Consider the following 15,034-nt stretch of genomic DNA (forward strand, 5'->3'; position numbering starts at 1 on the left):
CAAAGACTTATAGCAAAAGAGAGAAATGGGGTCCATAAGTCATCTTAAGGGACCTTAAGAATTTTTGTAAGAAAGTTGGTCCAGCATAGTCACGGTTCTTGAGATAATAGTAACGTGGTAAATTAATATACTTGGTATTTTTTAGCACTTTTTCTTCAGGAAGGCATTTAGAAACACAAGTCACAAAAATATTACTGCTTGTTTTTAACTTCTCATGCAAGAAAGTGTATAAAAGATGAAGTTTAGGGATAAAAATAGTCAAAGTTCAAATACTAATGGAATATCAAATACCCACACGTGTTTCCTGGAAGTTTTGATTTCTTCTCCTTCTGGAACTTTTCCTCTTTTGCAGAATCAATACAAAGCCGACTTTGATGACTTCATGAAAGGCGTTGGATGGCTCCCTCTGGGCTCCCTGGAGGCTGAGAAAAACAAGAAAGCCATGGAGATTATCAGTGAAAAGAAGTACCGCCAACACCCAGACACTTTGAAGTATTCCACATTGATGGACTCAATGAACATGGTTTTGGCTCAGAATAATGCCAAAATTATGAATGAGGTAAATCTTTCAATAATGTAGTGTTTCATCTGTATCAGGAAGAAGTGAGGTATATCTTATATTTAATCTTCAGATTTTCCTGACAGTTTTAGGGCATCATAATTAATGTTTATTCTACCTTGAAAGAGAACCTTGTAATTAAAAAAAAATTAGTCTTAATAAGTGCACCCACCCAAATGTTCAATGAGCCTCTCTACTCCATAATGCAAATCTTGAAAAGTGTTCCCTCTAAGGTGAGTTTGAGTAGAAGTTCATGAGTTTGAATCAGAAGACTGCCTGATAACAGTTGGATTTTTTGCACCCTACCCTGCTTCCTAGCTGGTTGGTGGGATCAGAGCAGACTCCTAGATCACGTGGCTATAGCAGCATTCTGAGCCAAGGTCTTCTCTGGGCAATCATGAGAGCAATTTTTCTCCACCAATAGTTCCTTGGATTACTAATAATTCCAGCCTTTAGAAAAGCCTTAGTGTATTTCTTAGTTGTAAGTTGACATCAGGATGAACAAGTCATCAACCCTGGACATCTGTTTTTAAGTTACAAGTAATCCTATAGTTGCAGAGCATTGGCTATATTTTGTGGATCACAATTTACAATGCTGTTGATTAGAAAAATGGAGAGCCCAACCGCCGTGGCTTAGTGGTTGAGCATCGACCTAGGAACCAGGAGGTCATGGTTTGATTCCTGGTCAGGGCACATGCCTGGGTTGCAGGCTTGATCCCTAGCAGGGAGCATGCAAGAGGCAGCCAATCAATGATTCTCTCTCATCATTGATGTTTCTATCTCTCTCTCCCTTTCCCTTCCTTTCTGAAAGCAATAAAAATATATTTTAAAACATTTTAAAAAGGGGGGAAGTTATTTGGACTGTAACATTAAACAGTTGCAGAAAATGATGGTCCTAAAGATAAAGCTGTATTATGCTATCTCTGAATAAATCCCCTGGAGTCTTCTGAGAAAACAGATTTGTCAAAAAGACCAACCTCCTTGAAAGGAACTTGCCTAAAAGACAAGGCATGACTTGCAATGCCCTTTTTAACATTTAGAATTTAAACTATCACAAGGGTACACTTATTTTTAAAATATTAAAACTTTCATTTTTTTTCTTCATTGTTAATGATTACCATTTCAGAATAATGATACCAAGATGAGAATCATAGAAATAGAAAATGCTAATACTGAGCGATAGCTTGGTGATCATCAAGTTGAATCCTTTCATTGTAGTGTTGAGAAAACCATGGCCTAGGGAGGCAAGGCACCTCCCCTAAAGATACACAGCAGGTTAACTACTGAGTCTGGATTAGAACCAGACTCTGATGACTAGCTATTGCTCTTTCCACTAGGATTGTGCTAATACTACAGCCACTACATGTGGCAATTTAAATTTAAGTTAATTAAAATGTGATATGTTTTCTTGGGCTGCTTTTGAACTACAACAGCAGAGTTGAGTAGTTAATGACAGAGATCTTCTGACCCATGAAACCTGAGATATTTACTGCCTGCCCCTTTACAGGAAAAGTTTACTGATCCCTGGTCTAGAAGAAGGCTCTAGAAGTTTTGTTTTTGTTTTCTTATTAAACTTGTCTAAAACAGAAATAGCAGTTTTTAACTATCAGATTGCAAAGATTAAAAAGTTGTTATATAGAGTATTTGCAAGGGAGTTCATGTTAATGTGAACTTCTAATCAACATATTTTCAATATTTGTTAAAAATATTCACATGCCCAATACCCTACAGAAATCCCTATATATGTGCAAAGATACACACACACACACACACACACAAACATACACTAATATATTTTTGCAGGTTAGAATCTCTAAATAGAGATGCTGAGATGCAATTTAGGATTCAGTACCTGTGGGAGGGAGAACCAGGCAGGAAGAAGAGTCTGACTGTGAGGCCCTTGAGTGTATGTGCCCTGGCAGATGCGTCCTGCGTTGGCCTAGCCATTCACACTTTGATGAGTCACTGGATGTGGCCACCAGGCAAGGGTGTGCTCTTGAGTGAGGCAGCAAACTGTGCAGCAGGTGACAAGTGGAGGCTGTCTGCCAATATTTGGGGCAACATGTTCTAGGTCCACCACTAAGACCATGGCTCCATGACTTGTAGAAGACTGCAAACGACAAATCAAACTCTGTCAGCAAAGAACCTACTAAGTCCATTGGGTTACACCTCCTCATGGGATAGTAAGCTTTTTATATAAAGTAAATTATTTTAAGAGGCTTAAAAGATCTCTAACCTATATTATTAAGTAAAAAAAGGCAAGATGTAGATTATTATGTATATATGTCCTCATTTATATTTTAAAAGGACTATATGTGGGCTTTAATATCCTAGAAAAGTTTAGAGTAGAGATGCGATCTCCAGGCTGTCCAATAAGAGGATAGGACATTTTCTTTTCTATCCTAAGACATCCTCTCCATTGTCTTGTTTAAATGAGCACCTTTTAATTTAAATTTTATAGAAATAAGACCTAACTAATAAAATATTGATATTTATGTACAATGACATAGATGTTCTAAGCAAGGCTCCTTGTAAGATATTGACTTCCACGGGGTTTGTTTGTTTGTTTGTTTGTACTCTCTAGCACCTCTACAAACAAGCATGGGAGGCTGACAAGACCAAAATCCACATCATGCCCGATATCCCCCAGATTATTCTGGCAAAGGCAAATGCTGTTAACATGAGCGATGTAAGTATCATTACCCCTGTTGTCATCTTTCTTTCCTGCCTATTTGAAGCAGTAAACATGAATTAGCTAATCAATATGCCTTAATTATAAGAGTAAATGTTTTGAAAGTAAGAGTGGGACTCCAAAAATGAGAATCTTTCTCTGCCTTGCTTTGCAAACTGTTGGAGTTGAACTGTGGATGGGACTCAGGCCCAGCAATTGAAATTCGAAGGGCAGGTCCATTTGGTTTTAGGGGCAGGTCCTCCTTCTCAAACTAAGATACTTGGCAAGAAGAGAAGCACTTGTGGGCCAGGAGAAGAGAAAAAGGAAGTGAGAATCCTAGGACTTCATCCTTAGAATCCATCCACCAAGCTTTTGAGATGGTTCTAAAGAAGGGGCCTAGGGAAAGTTAAATGGAAAAGGAAGATGCACGTTTTGAAGAATTTGGGCAAGCCTCAAAAAAAGAAATGTACAACACTTGATGTCAGAAAATGCAGAAGTGATTTATTTCACTTCCTTTCTCATCCTAACCATAGTTGCTAGGATATCCTCTAATTCTGCCAGGTTTTATTTATTTTTTCTTTCCTTTGTTTGAATTACAAAGGGGTTTGAAATTGCTGTCTTCTTGTTGGGTTGTAGAGTCAACACAATTATATAAATAAAGATATCAACTGCAAAACAATGAAATTTTTTAATGTAAGAATGTGGCTGTTTTGTAGTCATCCCTGGACTCTTATTTGATAAAATGCATCAGTAAGAATCTACTGGGCTTTCACATTTTTTTTTCTATCTAAACTTTTTATTCCTATTTTATTTATTTATTATTTTTATTATTTTTTTCTTTATTGATTAAGGTATTACATATATGTCCTTATCCCCCAACACCCCCACTCACATTTTTAAAAAGCATATTTATAACTTCATAGAGATGGAAAACTTTTACTTTTTCTGGTAGTTTCTCTTTTCTTTTTTTTTCTGGTAGGTTCTTGAAGATATGTATGAGCTTGTAATTGATTTTTTTCCAAACACAATTATGTTATTTGTGAGAACATGTAGCCATTGATCCACCAGCGAAACATTCTGTTCAAAAATAAAAACAATGCTAGTTTACTTTTTAAAAATAAATCTAGGCTTACCTATTTATAAGAAAACTATTCCCTGGCCTCTCTTTACAGAAACTCTACAAACTTTCCATGGAAGAGTCTAAAAAGAAAGGCTACGATCTCAGAACTGATGCCATTTCTATCAAAGCTGCCAAGGCCTCAAGAGATATTGCAAGTGATGTAAGTCTGAAGGAGAGCAGTCCCCTGGCTGGGGGGTTCTAATCTACCGGAATAGTAACAGCTCATTTCTGGAGAAACTTAGTGCTAGAGTATGGGGGGTGGGGATGTGCCTGCTAACAAGAGCCTCATTCTATTCTGTGAATGCCTCTTAGCTTCGCGCTTTTGTTTTCTCTGGTATTTCGGGGCGGGGGAGAATCCCTAAGTCACCAAGGCTATGGCCTGTAGAAATCCAAAGACTTGTACTGTTCTTGCCTCTTAGGATCTGTCTTCCTAACAGGATGTCTCATGAAGTGCTGTGCTGGGGATGCTGATGACAACTGATGGTTAAATAATCGGGAATTGTGCAAACCGGTTATTAAACTGTTGGTAGCTTGACATCAGCCACAGTGGGAGTATTTACATCACAGAAATTGGCAAAGATGACAATTTAGGGTTTTTTCCCCTTGGGAGCTGGTGTACCAGCACACCACTGCCATAATATAAGCTTTGTGAAACTCAGTTCTTTCATTTGGTTGTTTGTCCAAGAAATCCACACATAGAGAGTGCTGAATGATTTGGGGATAGTGAGAAAAGCACATTTCAGAGCACTCTTTCCTTTGCCACCCCCCAGTTATACTTTCTCTTTCCTCTATCGCTGTTCTCCATCTCTCCTTTCCTCTCATTTGCTATACTCTCTTACCAACTGTAGACCTCTTTAACACTAACAGCAGAATATGTGTGGAAGTCAGTACGGTGTATCATCATAAAATCTGGCTTCTAATCCTTAGTGACCTTATAAGTCCTTCACCTCTGGCTCTCAGCTTACTTATCCATAAAATGGGGGCAATAACTTTGCTATCTATCTGGTAAGGTAGGGTTGTATCGAGTTATACAAATAAATGTGGAAAATGTGTTTTGTGAACTGTAGAATTTTATACAAGTATTACTTGTTATGAAGTACAGAATGCTGACACTAGAATGATTTGAATTGCTCTGAATAAATCTTCCAATTTTCTTCACAGTATAAATATAAATATAACTATGAAAAGGAGAGGGGGAAAATGGTTGGTTTCCGCAGTCTTGAAGACGATCCCAAGTTAGTCCATTCCATGCAAGTGGCTAAGATGCAATCTGATCGGGAGTACAAGAAAAACTATGAGAAGACGAAGACCAGCTATCACACCCCTCCCAACATGCTCAGTGTCACGGCCGCCAAGGATGCCCAAACCAACATCTCCAACACCAACTATAAGCACCTGATTCACAAGTACATCCTCCTTCCAGATGCCATGAACATCCAGCTGAGCAAGAATATGAATCACATACAGAGTGACGTAAGGCTCTCTCCTTTCTGGGCGATGGATTGCTAGCAAGGGGAGGGATCACAGTCTTCTATGCCACACTTTGTGTCTAAATTGGTAAGGTAAAGTAGATTTGCCTCTTGTCTTTATAGAATGAATATAAGCAGGACTACAATGAATGGTACAAAGGGCTTGGCTGGAGTCCAGCTGGTTCCCTAGAAGTGGAGAAGGCCAAGAAAGCAACTGAATATGCCAGTGATCAGAAATACCGCCAGCACCCTAGCACTTTCCAGTTTAAGAAGCTGACTGACTCCATGGACATGGTTCTTGCCAAGCAGAATGCGCTTACCATGAACAAGGTAGACGAAACAGCCGTCCTTCCGTACAGTCCCGAGTGAGGCGGAGCTAGCAGCCTCTGGTTCTTGTTTGGGATGTTTGATTCTGGTTCACCACTACTGGGCAGGGCAGACAGTTCCAGAGCACGCCCCTACACCATTTTCTTCTGCTGCCTACCCCGTATTTTTATTTCTCCTGCCCTTCTCATTAAGTTAGAAATTATTTTTTAAATTATTATATCTTAAGTATTTTTTATTTATCATTTAAAAGGTTCTGTTTTAAAATCTGAGTTTGGTTTTGGTGTCTTCTCTGAATTATATGCTACTTTAGTTATAAATTAATTTAATTTAATTCAAATTGTGTGCATTCCAATACTCTGCTGCATTTTTTTCCTTTCTGGTTTGTCCTAAAAGTTATTCAGATTTCAAATGCCTTTTTTTTAACTTCCCAGCAATTATACACTGTTGATTGGAACAAAGATAAAACCAAGATTCATTTGATGCCTGATACACCGGATATTTTACAAGCCAAGCAGAATCAAACAATATACAGTCAGGTAAAGTTTATAAAAATTGGACTCAAAATTAATTAAACTTATTAAGTGATGTAATGGTAAATAACTGATGTAAATAAATGCTAAAGCATTGGAAATGAATGACACAAACTGGCTAGCCTAGGGATGTTGCAAAATGTGGATAAAAGCAAAAGCTTCAGTTACGATTGTATGTTCCACGGAGGCAAGCGCTACACCTGTTTTGTTTTTCTCGGTACTTCTTGTGTTTGGCAGAGAGTAGGAAATCAGTAAATAATTATTGAAAGAAAATATTATATCAAACAGAACTGGTAAGAGTTTTGGTTTTGCCATTTATAATTTGTATAATATTGAATCTAAACCTTAGTTTCCTCATCCCTAAAATTGGGACCATAAAAGTGCCTATGACATTGAATTGCTGTGAGGGCCCAGTGAGAAATTTCATGTAAGGCTCTCAGCACAGTGCTTGGTACGTAGTACTGGATGGCTTTCAGCTGTTTTTGTTATTATCCAGTTTTCACACACATGCTTCCATTCAATGAATTTGACTGAGAAAGGTTAGCTCATTTATTGCACCTTACAAAAGACATTTCATCATCTATTAGTTTTATTAGATAATCAATATTTTGTCACCTTTTTGTTATCAATTATTTTAACATCTGTGTTCAAAATATGAGTACATAGCATGGGAAAGTTACCGGATATATCTGATCTATGCCCATAAATGAGTGAACAGAAAAGGCCATACTCACTTATACCTGGGGAAGAGGGCTATCTCAGCCAAAAAACTGAAGCCAGACCATGTGTTGCTTAGTCAGTGCCCTATTAAACAGCTTGTTTTGTTTTTATCCCCATCTTTAGAGAGGAAGTAGATGATGTTAGGTTTACCCAGATCTCTATTTATTCTCTAGGTAAATTTTAGGAATTTGTTGGGGTTTTAATATACACTGAATATTAAATAATTTCTTTAATTTTCAGAAACTCTATAAACTTGGATGGGAAGAAGCTCTGAAGAAAGGCTATGATCTCCCAGTTGATGCAATTTCTGTACAGCTGGCCAAAGCTTCAAGAGACATTGCTAGTGATGTAAGTCCTACTCTGATTTCTGTAAGGATATATTTTTATGGTTAATGCCTCATTTTGTTAATCCCAAGAATTAATCACACAAAAATCAGAGGACCTTGGCTGTAGAGAATAAATTACCATAATTTCATAGGGAAGCACAACCTCTTAATCAAAACCTTTAAAATCAGACAAAACAAAAAATGGGTTTGGAGAGAAAGACTTTCTAAAGACAGACTCTAACAATAAATGCTAAGAATATAAGAGAAGATTCTCCCTAATCCAATTAATCTGTGGCACTCCAGAAGTGTTGGAAACCTAATTAGATAATGTATTATTACCTAATTTCTGGCTAGAGGGTCAATACCTCAGTAAAATGAATCAATGTGGTGATGAAACTAGAGCAATAATGGCAATAATGATGATTGTATGTCCCCCGGAGCATAAACTCATTTTCATTTAATGTTATGTGCTCCCCATAAGGTAAAGATAGCTTAGGAACTGAAGAAATGCATCAATAATTTTCTAACAATGCAACATTTGGTAGTACCTGTTTTCTTTTCATGTGAACCTATGGTTAGAAACTTTTGAAATCTTACCCCAAAATTAAATTAACTATAAGTGAACTTTCCCACCATTGTAGAGATTATATCTCTTTTCGGTTTCAAATGGTTTTTGTATCTATAAAATTTAAGAAAATTAAAGCTATTTTTATAAATACTTAATAAATTAAAATCATAGAATTTAGAGTTAGAAGATAACTTAAAGGTTATTTAATCCAATCTACCTACTCAATGGCTTACCTTCTCTCCATCTCTAACACGTGGCCATCCCATCTGTGAATACTTACAAAATATAAGGATTTTTGTGTCCATTTCCTTGTTGGATCATCTGGAATTGTTATTATACATTATCTTACATGGAACTTAACTATGTTACCCATCAGCTCTAGTTCTGTGTTTAGAAACACCACAAAATATCTTATTTCTTCTTTCACCTGATATTTCTTCAAACATTTGAAGTTTCTTACTTATTCTCCTTTGATTTTAGTTTTATAATTCCTTCAATCTCCTGATCATTCTACTTGTAATTTACTCTGTTTATTTTCAAAACCCCTCTCGAAATAGAGTGCCTAAACCTTGGTGTTGTCTTCCTGTTACAGGAGGTCAGACAAGAGTAAATGAGCTCCTGACTTGCCTTTGTGTCTCTACAGAATCAGTGATGCTACTTTTTTATAAGCAGTTTTGTCAGATTGCCCACATAGAGCTTATAGTCAACTTGAACTCCTGAGTATTTTTAATATACATAACCATGAAGCTTGGTGTCAAGAGAGAGTAGAATCTACTTCCATGAGGTGTAATATGCGCTCAGCATCTAGTATTATGTAAATGCTGCTATTACTATCTCTATTATCATTGTTGTTATCATCATCTGGTATTAATGCAATTTTCCCAATTGAATCTAAATACTGGATTTCACTTTTACTTTCTGAAATTCATGTAGTTTGTTTTGATCCACATTGGCAATATGTTGAGATCATGTAGAATTTGTAGAATTTTTTTTCAAATCTAACATATTTAGCTGTTTTTAGCCATATGTGCATTAAGAAATGGATCCTGAACAGGACAAATTTATATGACATAACCATATGGTGAGTCACTAAAAATCCTGGTGCTTAATTAATCTACACTATTAGGCCATTCATCAAGTCATGAATCTTCCTAAATTTTGCCATTCAGTCCATACTTTCCCATTATTCCATAAGGATATCATAAGTGCTTTATCAAACACTACCCTAAAGTCAGCATACACACTGTATTGGAATTAATTTCTCACTGTAACCTCTCTGGATATTCAATTACATTACATTTCTTTGAAAGTCTCTGCTTAAGTTTTTACATTTCTTACTATGTTAACATAGACACACCTTCTCTCATTTCAGTTTTCAAAAACAAACATACAACCAAAGCAAACTGAACTTAACCTCTGTTTATGTAACTAAAATAACTGTTTCCTCTGATTTCAGTTTAAATATAAACAAGGCTACCGCAAGCAACTCGGCCACCATATTGGATTCCGGAGTCTGCAAGATGATCCAAAGCTTGTGCTGTCCATGAACGTAGCCAAAATGCAGAGTGACAGAGAGTACAAGAAGGACTTTGAGAAGTGGAAGACCAAGTACACCAGCCCAGTGGACATGCTGGGGGTGGTGCTGGCCAAGAAATGCCAGGCCTTGGTCAGCGATGTGGACTACAAGAACTACCTGCACCAGTGGACATGCCTGCCCGACCAGAACGATGTTATCCAAGCTAAAAAAGTTTATGAAATACAGAGTGAGGTCAGCTTCTATTAAATCTAATCGTTTATATATGACTTCCCGTCTCATAGGAGAGGCCATTTAGTTGCAGAGAGATAGAAACTAGAAAGAGGAATTATTACTGAATATCCAAAACAGATCTGCTTGTGAATGCATAGACTCTCTTGAGTCAAGGGCCCCGAGGAGGATGGGATTTTGAGACTTGCTTTGTTTTTTCACAGAATCTGTATAAGTCTGACCTCGAGTGGCTGAGAGGCATAGGATGGAGTCCCCTGGGTTCTTTGGAGGCAGAAAAGAACAAGCGGGCCTCAGAAATCATCAGTGAGAAGAAGTATCGCCAGCCTGCAGACAAAAACAAGTTCACCAGCATTCCTGATGCCATGGATGTAGTTCTGGCAAAGACCAATGCCAAAAATAGGAGTGATGTGAGTATAATTCTTTGGAGATAAATGAAATAACTTATAGTGCCTGATACTTGGTGGGTGTTCAATATAACAGCAGCACATCACACAGATAGCACAACACAGCATAATGTTTTACATTTAGTTGCTTCATTTGAATTATCAACTACCCCACACTGGATTATGTAAAAATGGGTATCAATTTTTGTGCCCCAAAGCTTGTTTGTTCATTTATTCAAAGTGTAATGAGAAAACTATAAAATATACTTTTTTTTTTGAAAGTTGAGTGCATTGAAACCCCAATGCACTCAACTTTCCAAAAAAAAAGTATGCTGTTATTGGGGTATAGTCTATAAGAGATAGCCTCAGTACCTTGCACTGCAGATACAATGGAAATGTTATAAAGAGTTAATTTTCTTCCCGATAATTATAATGCATTTTGTTTAGCTAAAGCATACATAAACATTTATATATAAATGTGTATCCCATCTTTAACTTCCTTCTCCAGCACTGACACCAGTAGCTGGCACATACTAGGTGCTCAATAAATATTTAGTGAATAAAATGAAGGAAAGATAGCAGTATAGAGTAATTCTAAAGTATAACCCTGAAAATTATGATAAGTTGAATAATGTGCACTGAGATTCTGGAACTGGTAAGAAAGTTTAAATTAATACAAAATAATAACCATTTGAGTCTTAGAAGAATCTAAATATATATAATATGCTATATATTTTACACATGTCAGACATATTAGTTTTCACATAATATATATAAGCTCATAATCAGCTTATAGTAAACATTTGATAAACTCTAGCTCCCCTCTTCCTATTCTACCTCTCACAGATTTCTTGCAATTACAGTATCCAAAATTTACAATAAATGCTGACATGTCAGCTTTATCGTGAATGTTAAAGCTTTTTTTTATGATAGAAATTTGAATCCAACTAGCTGGCTCATAAAGCAACAAAGTTATAGAAAATATTTCCCCCTTTGAGTCCAAGTTTCTTTTTTCTCCATGAAGCAGGATTGTTTACAAAGCTCTGAGCTACTAAGGTGGCCAAGAGAAAAACCCTGGGTCATGAAATTTATCAAGATCAATGCCTCAGGACAGACTTGTCAACAGTGCGCCCTGGTGACAGAAATGCTGAGCGGTTACTCCCCTCAGGCCTCAGGAGAGGAGCCCTGAGGTTCTTTAAGCCTGCTGTCTCTCCTTTTGAATAGACCAATACATCTACCTCAGAATAAACAAATATTAGCATCTTCTCTGTTTTCCATGGAGTAAAAGTGACACATACCATTAATCATCTGGCCCGACTTAATGGTTCTCAACCAGGAACAAGTTTGTCACACAGGGGCATTTGGCAACACCTAGAGAGCTTTTGGGTTGTGACAATTTGAGGGCGGCATGCTACTGGCATCTAGTGGATAGAAGACAGATATGCTGCCAGCATCTCAGAATGTATGGGACAGCCCCTTCCGGGACACACTCCTACAAAGAATCATCCAGGATACAGCTAATAGCGCAGGTTGAGAAACTCGGATCTTAATCAGAAAGGTTAGCGCAGAACCAGGAAAAATGTATATGGAAATTCACAGGCTTGCTTGGTTTTTGCCCTGAAGATCTTGATTACCTTCTCTGGGTTATGTGGACTGGAGTAAGCATGCTCAGGAAGGAGAAAAGTGCCAACCCCACACACTCCATACTGCGTGCCTCAAAGGGAAATTCATAAGTCCAAGAAACCAATGATACTTTCAAAATTTTTTATATTGAAATAATTTCTGGCATACAGAAAAGTTGCAAAAATAGTACAAATAATTTTACAAATGCTTTTTCTCTCTCTTTCTCCTCTTTCTTTCATTTTCACAATGCCACTCTATCCCTAAATACTTCATTGTGTGTTTCCTGAAAACAAGAACATTCGAAAGAACATAACCACAGTGCAATGATCAAAATCAGGAAATTAATGTTGAAACAATAATAGTCTACAGAATTTATTCAATTTTACCACTAATGTTCTTTAGACAAAATTTTAAAATATTTCTGATCCAGTATCCAATCAAAGATCACACATTGAATTCACTTGTCATGTCTTTAGTCTTCTTGAATCTGGACTCGTTTCTCACTATTTCTTTGTTTTGCAAGTCCTTGACATCTGAGAAGAGCACAAGCCAGTTATTTTATAGAATCACCCTTAATTTGGGTTTGTATGGTGTTTCCCCATGATATGATTAGATTCAAGTTTTGTATTTTTACAGGATAACACATGTTGTATCCTCCTCCATACATTATACCAGGAGATACATGGCATCAATTTGTCCCTTTACTGATATTTTAACTTTGATCACTTGCTTAAAATAGTGTCTCCAAGTTTCTCCACTGTCATTGCTATTTTATACTTTGTCATTTATGAGAATGTAGAAAGATTCTCTGACAAGGTTAACTTCCTAGTTTTAGTAAATCAGTGAGATTTTTGTTTGGATCCCTTTATCTTCTGTGAAGACAGACAAAGAGAATGGCTCTGAGACGTACAAGGATTTTTTATAAGTTTTCATGTGAAATCTTTTTGGGAATCCTAACTCCCCCCCCAAATAATTATGTGGTATGACTATAAATAATAAACCACAGAGGAAATGAGACTCCCTAATTTCTAGACATACTGGGACTACCAGTATGTCATCTTTTGAGAAAGCAAGGGCAGTCTCCCAATGAGGGAGACTTTTACAGTCTAACAGATGGGGAATTGCTGCTCCATTTGATGATCTTGGCAAAGGCTCCCATTACTTGGGTTGACTTCTTATAGGCAGGGTTATCTGTAACTCGGAAAAGGTAATCCATAATCTCTCTTTTGAAAGGCAATTATGTCCCAGATAAATCAAGAAATACTGGAGCTGTTTTTTGCATATGCTATCTGCTTATGCTATCTGTCATAAGGCTTAATTCAGATGAATTCAGTAATCCTGTTTGAAGTTAACTATGTCATTCACTTAATCTAACAACTCTTATTTCTCATTTTAGAGACTTTATAGAGAAGCCTGGGACAAGGACAAGACTCAAGTCCACATCATGCCGGATACACCTGACATTATTCTGGCTAAAGCAAACTTAATCAACACAAGTGATGTGAGTTTCCAATTCAGCATGTGTTTTAAGAAAGTTCATTTTAATTGGTTCTAAGGCAGTACATTTATTTGAAAGTTATTTTTGAATGCCTGTATTATTTTCATTAAGGAACTACATGTGACTTAGATTCCTCATTTAATGGCTTTTAGCTTGAACATCAACATAATTGGCACTCCCTATCTCAGGCAGAGAGGGGATGTGTGCTGGCTGTTCCTTGTAGTCCATCATTACATATATCGTCATAATGTAATGGTTTATATCACTCTCCCCCACATACATAGGAGCTCCTTGGGGGCAGAGACAATTACTATTGGATCTGCAGTGCTTCACTAGTATAGTGCCTGACACACACAAAATTCAATGAAATTTCAAATGAGTGAGCATAAAAAAAACTCATGCAGGACAATTTCATTTTTATTTTTATTGTCAACATAGCATAACCTCCTGAAGTTGTTAGACATAAAAATTAAATATGTTAAAGACAAATTCTAAACTCTAATAGAAAGACTTTAATATGAAGCAATGTACAGTATTAAAGAAATGCCACAAAGAGAAAACTATATATATAAAAGGCTAAGTGACCTGCCGACCGGCCAGTAGCTATGATGCGCACTGGCCACCAGGGGGCAGATGCTCAATGCAGGAGCAGAAACCACAGGCATGGAAACATGGAACAGACTGATGAATCTCAGAGGAAAGGAGGGAGGGGGAGGACAGGAAGAGATTAACCAAAGATCATATATGCATGCTAGAGGCCCGGTTCATGGATTGATTCGTGCACCAGTGGGGTCCCAAGGCCTGGCCTGTGCCCACCCACAATCCAGGACCCCTCGAGGGATGTTAGAGAGCTGGTTTCAGCCTAATCCCCGCAGGCCAGGCTGAGGGACCCCACCAGTGTACGAATCAGTGCACAAGGCCTCTAGTATACACATAAACACAAATCCAAGATCAATAAGCATTTTAAACAATCTGGTTTCTTGCCGAAACCGGTTTGGCTCAGTGGATAGAGCGTCGGCCTGTGGACTAGAAGGTCCCAGGTTCGATTCCGGTCAAGGGCATGTACCTTGGTTGCAGGCACATCCCCAGTGGGAGATGTGCAGGAGGCGGCTGATCGATGTTTCTCTCTCATCGATGTTTCTAACTCTCTATCTCTCTCCCTTCCTCTCTGTAAAAAATCAATAAAAATATATTTAAAAAAAAAAAAAAAAAAAAACAATCTGGTTTCTGGATAAAGTGAATTAAATGACATTTTCAATTATGTAACAGATCTGAAGAAATGCATCATTTCACTTAAGCTCTTCAGATTCAATATTTAAAATTCCCTCAAAAAATCTTACATTTTAAAAATTATAAAGGACTTAGTTTTATACCTACAGATGTAATCCTACACTGGTGCTGGATGGCCTTATACTGTGAAATAGATGCTATATCCCAATGCTTTATCTACACAGAAGAGACAACTCACTAGGCAT

General features: G+C 37.3%; 1 protein-coding gene across 11 annotated transcripts in view; it reads left to right on the forward strand.

The window, feature by feature from the left end:
- Window positions 1-15,034, forward strand: part of NEB (nebulin) — a 193,655-nt gene that overhangs the window by 60,309 nt on the left and 118,312 nt on the right. For all 11 annotated transcript variants that reach the window (XM_070423008.1, XM_070423018.1, XM_070423007.1 and 8 more), the window contains exons 46-55: window positions 353-559; window positions 3,144-3,248; window positions 4,403-4,510; window positions 5,512-5,823; window positions 5,943-6,149; window positions 6,578-6,682; window positions 7,637-7,744; window positions 9,747-10,058; window positions 10,259-10,462; window positions 13,458-13,562. In XM_070423008.1, coding sequence (XP_070279109.1) covers window positions 353-559; window positions 3,144-3,248; window positions 4,403-4,510; window positions 5,512-5,823; window positions 5,943-6,149; window positions 6,578-6,682; window positions 7,637-7,744; window positions 9,747-10,058; window positions 10,259-10,462; window positions 13,458-13,562 — 1,773 coding nt within the window. The remainder of the gene's footprint in view (window positions 1-352; window positions 560-3,143; window positions 3,249-4,402; window positions 4,511-5,511; window positions 5,824-5,942; window positions 6,150-6,577; window positions 6,683-7,636; window positions 7,745-9,746; window positions 10,059-10,258; window positions 10,463-13,457; window positions 13,563-15,034) is intronic.

This window comes from Myotis yumanensis, unplaced genomic scaffold (assembly GCF_028538775.1).
Source record: "Myotis yumanensis isolate MYYU_CA2020_CCGP unplaced genomic scaffold, mMyoYum1.0.hap1 SCAF_8, whole genome shotgun sequence".
NCBI lineage: Eukaryota > Metazoa > Chordata > Mammalia > Chiroptera > Vespertilionidae > Myotis > Myotis yumanensis.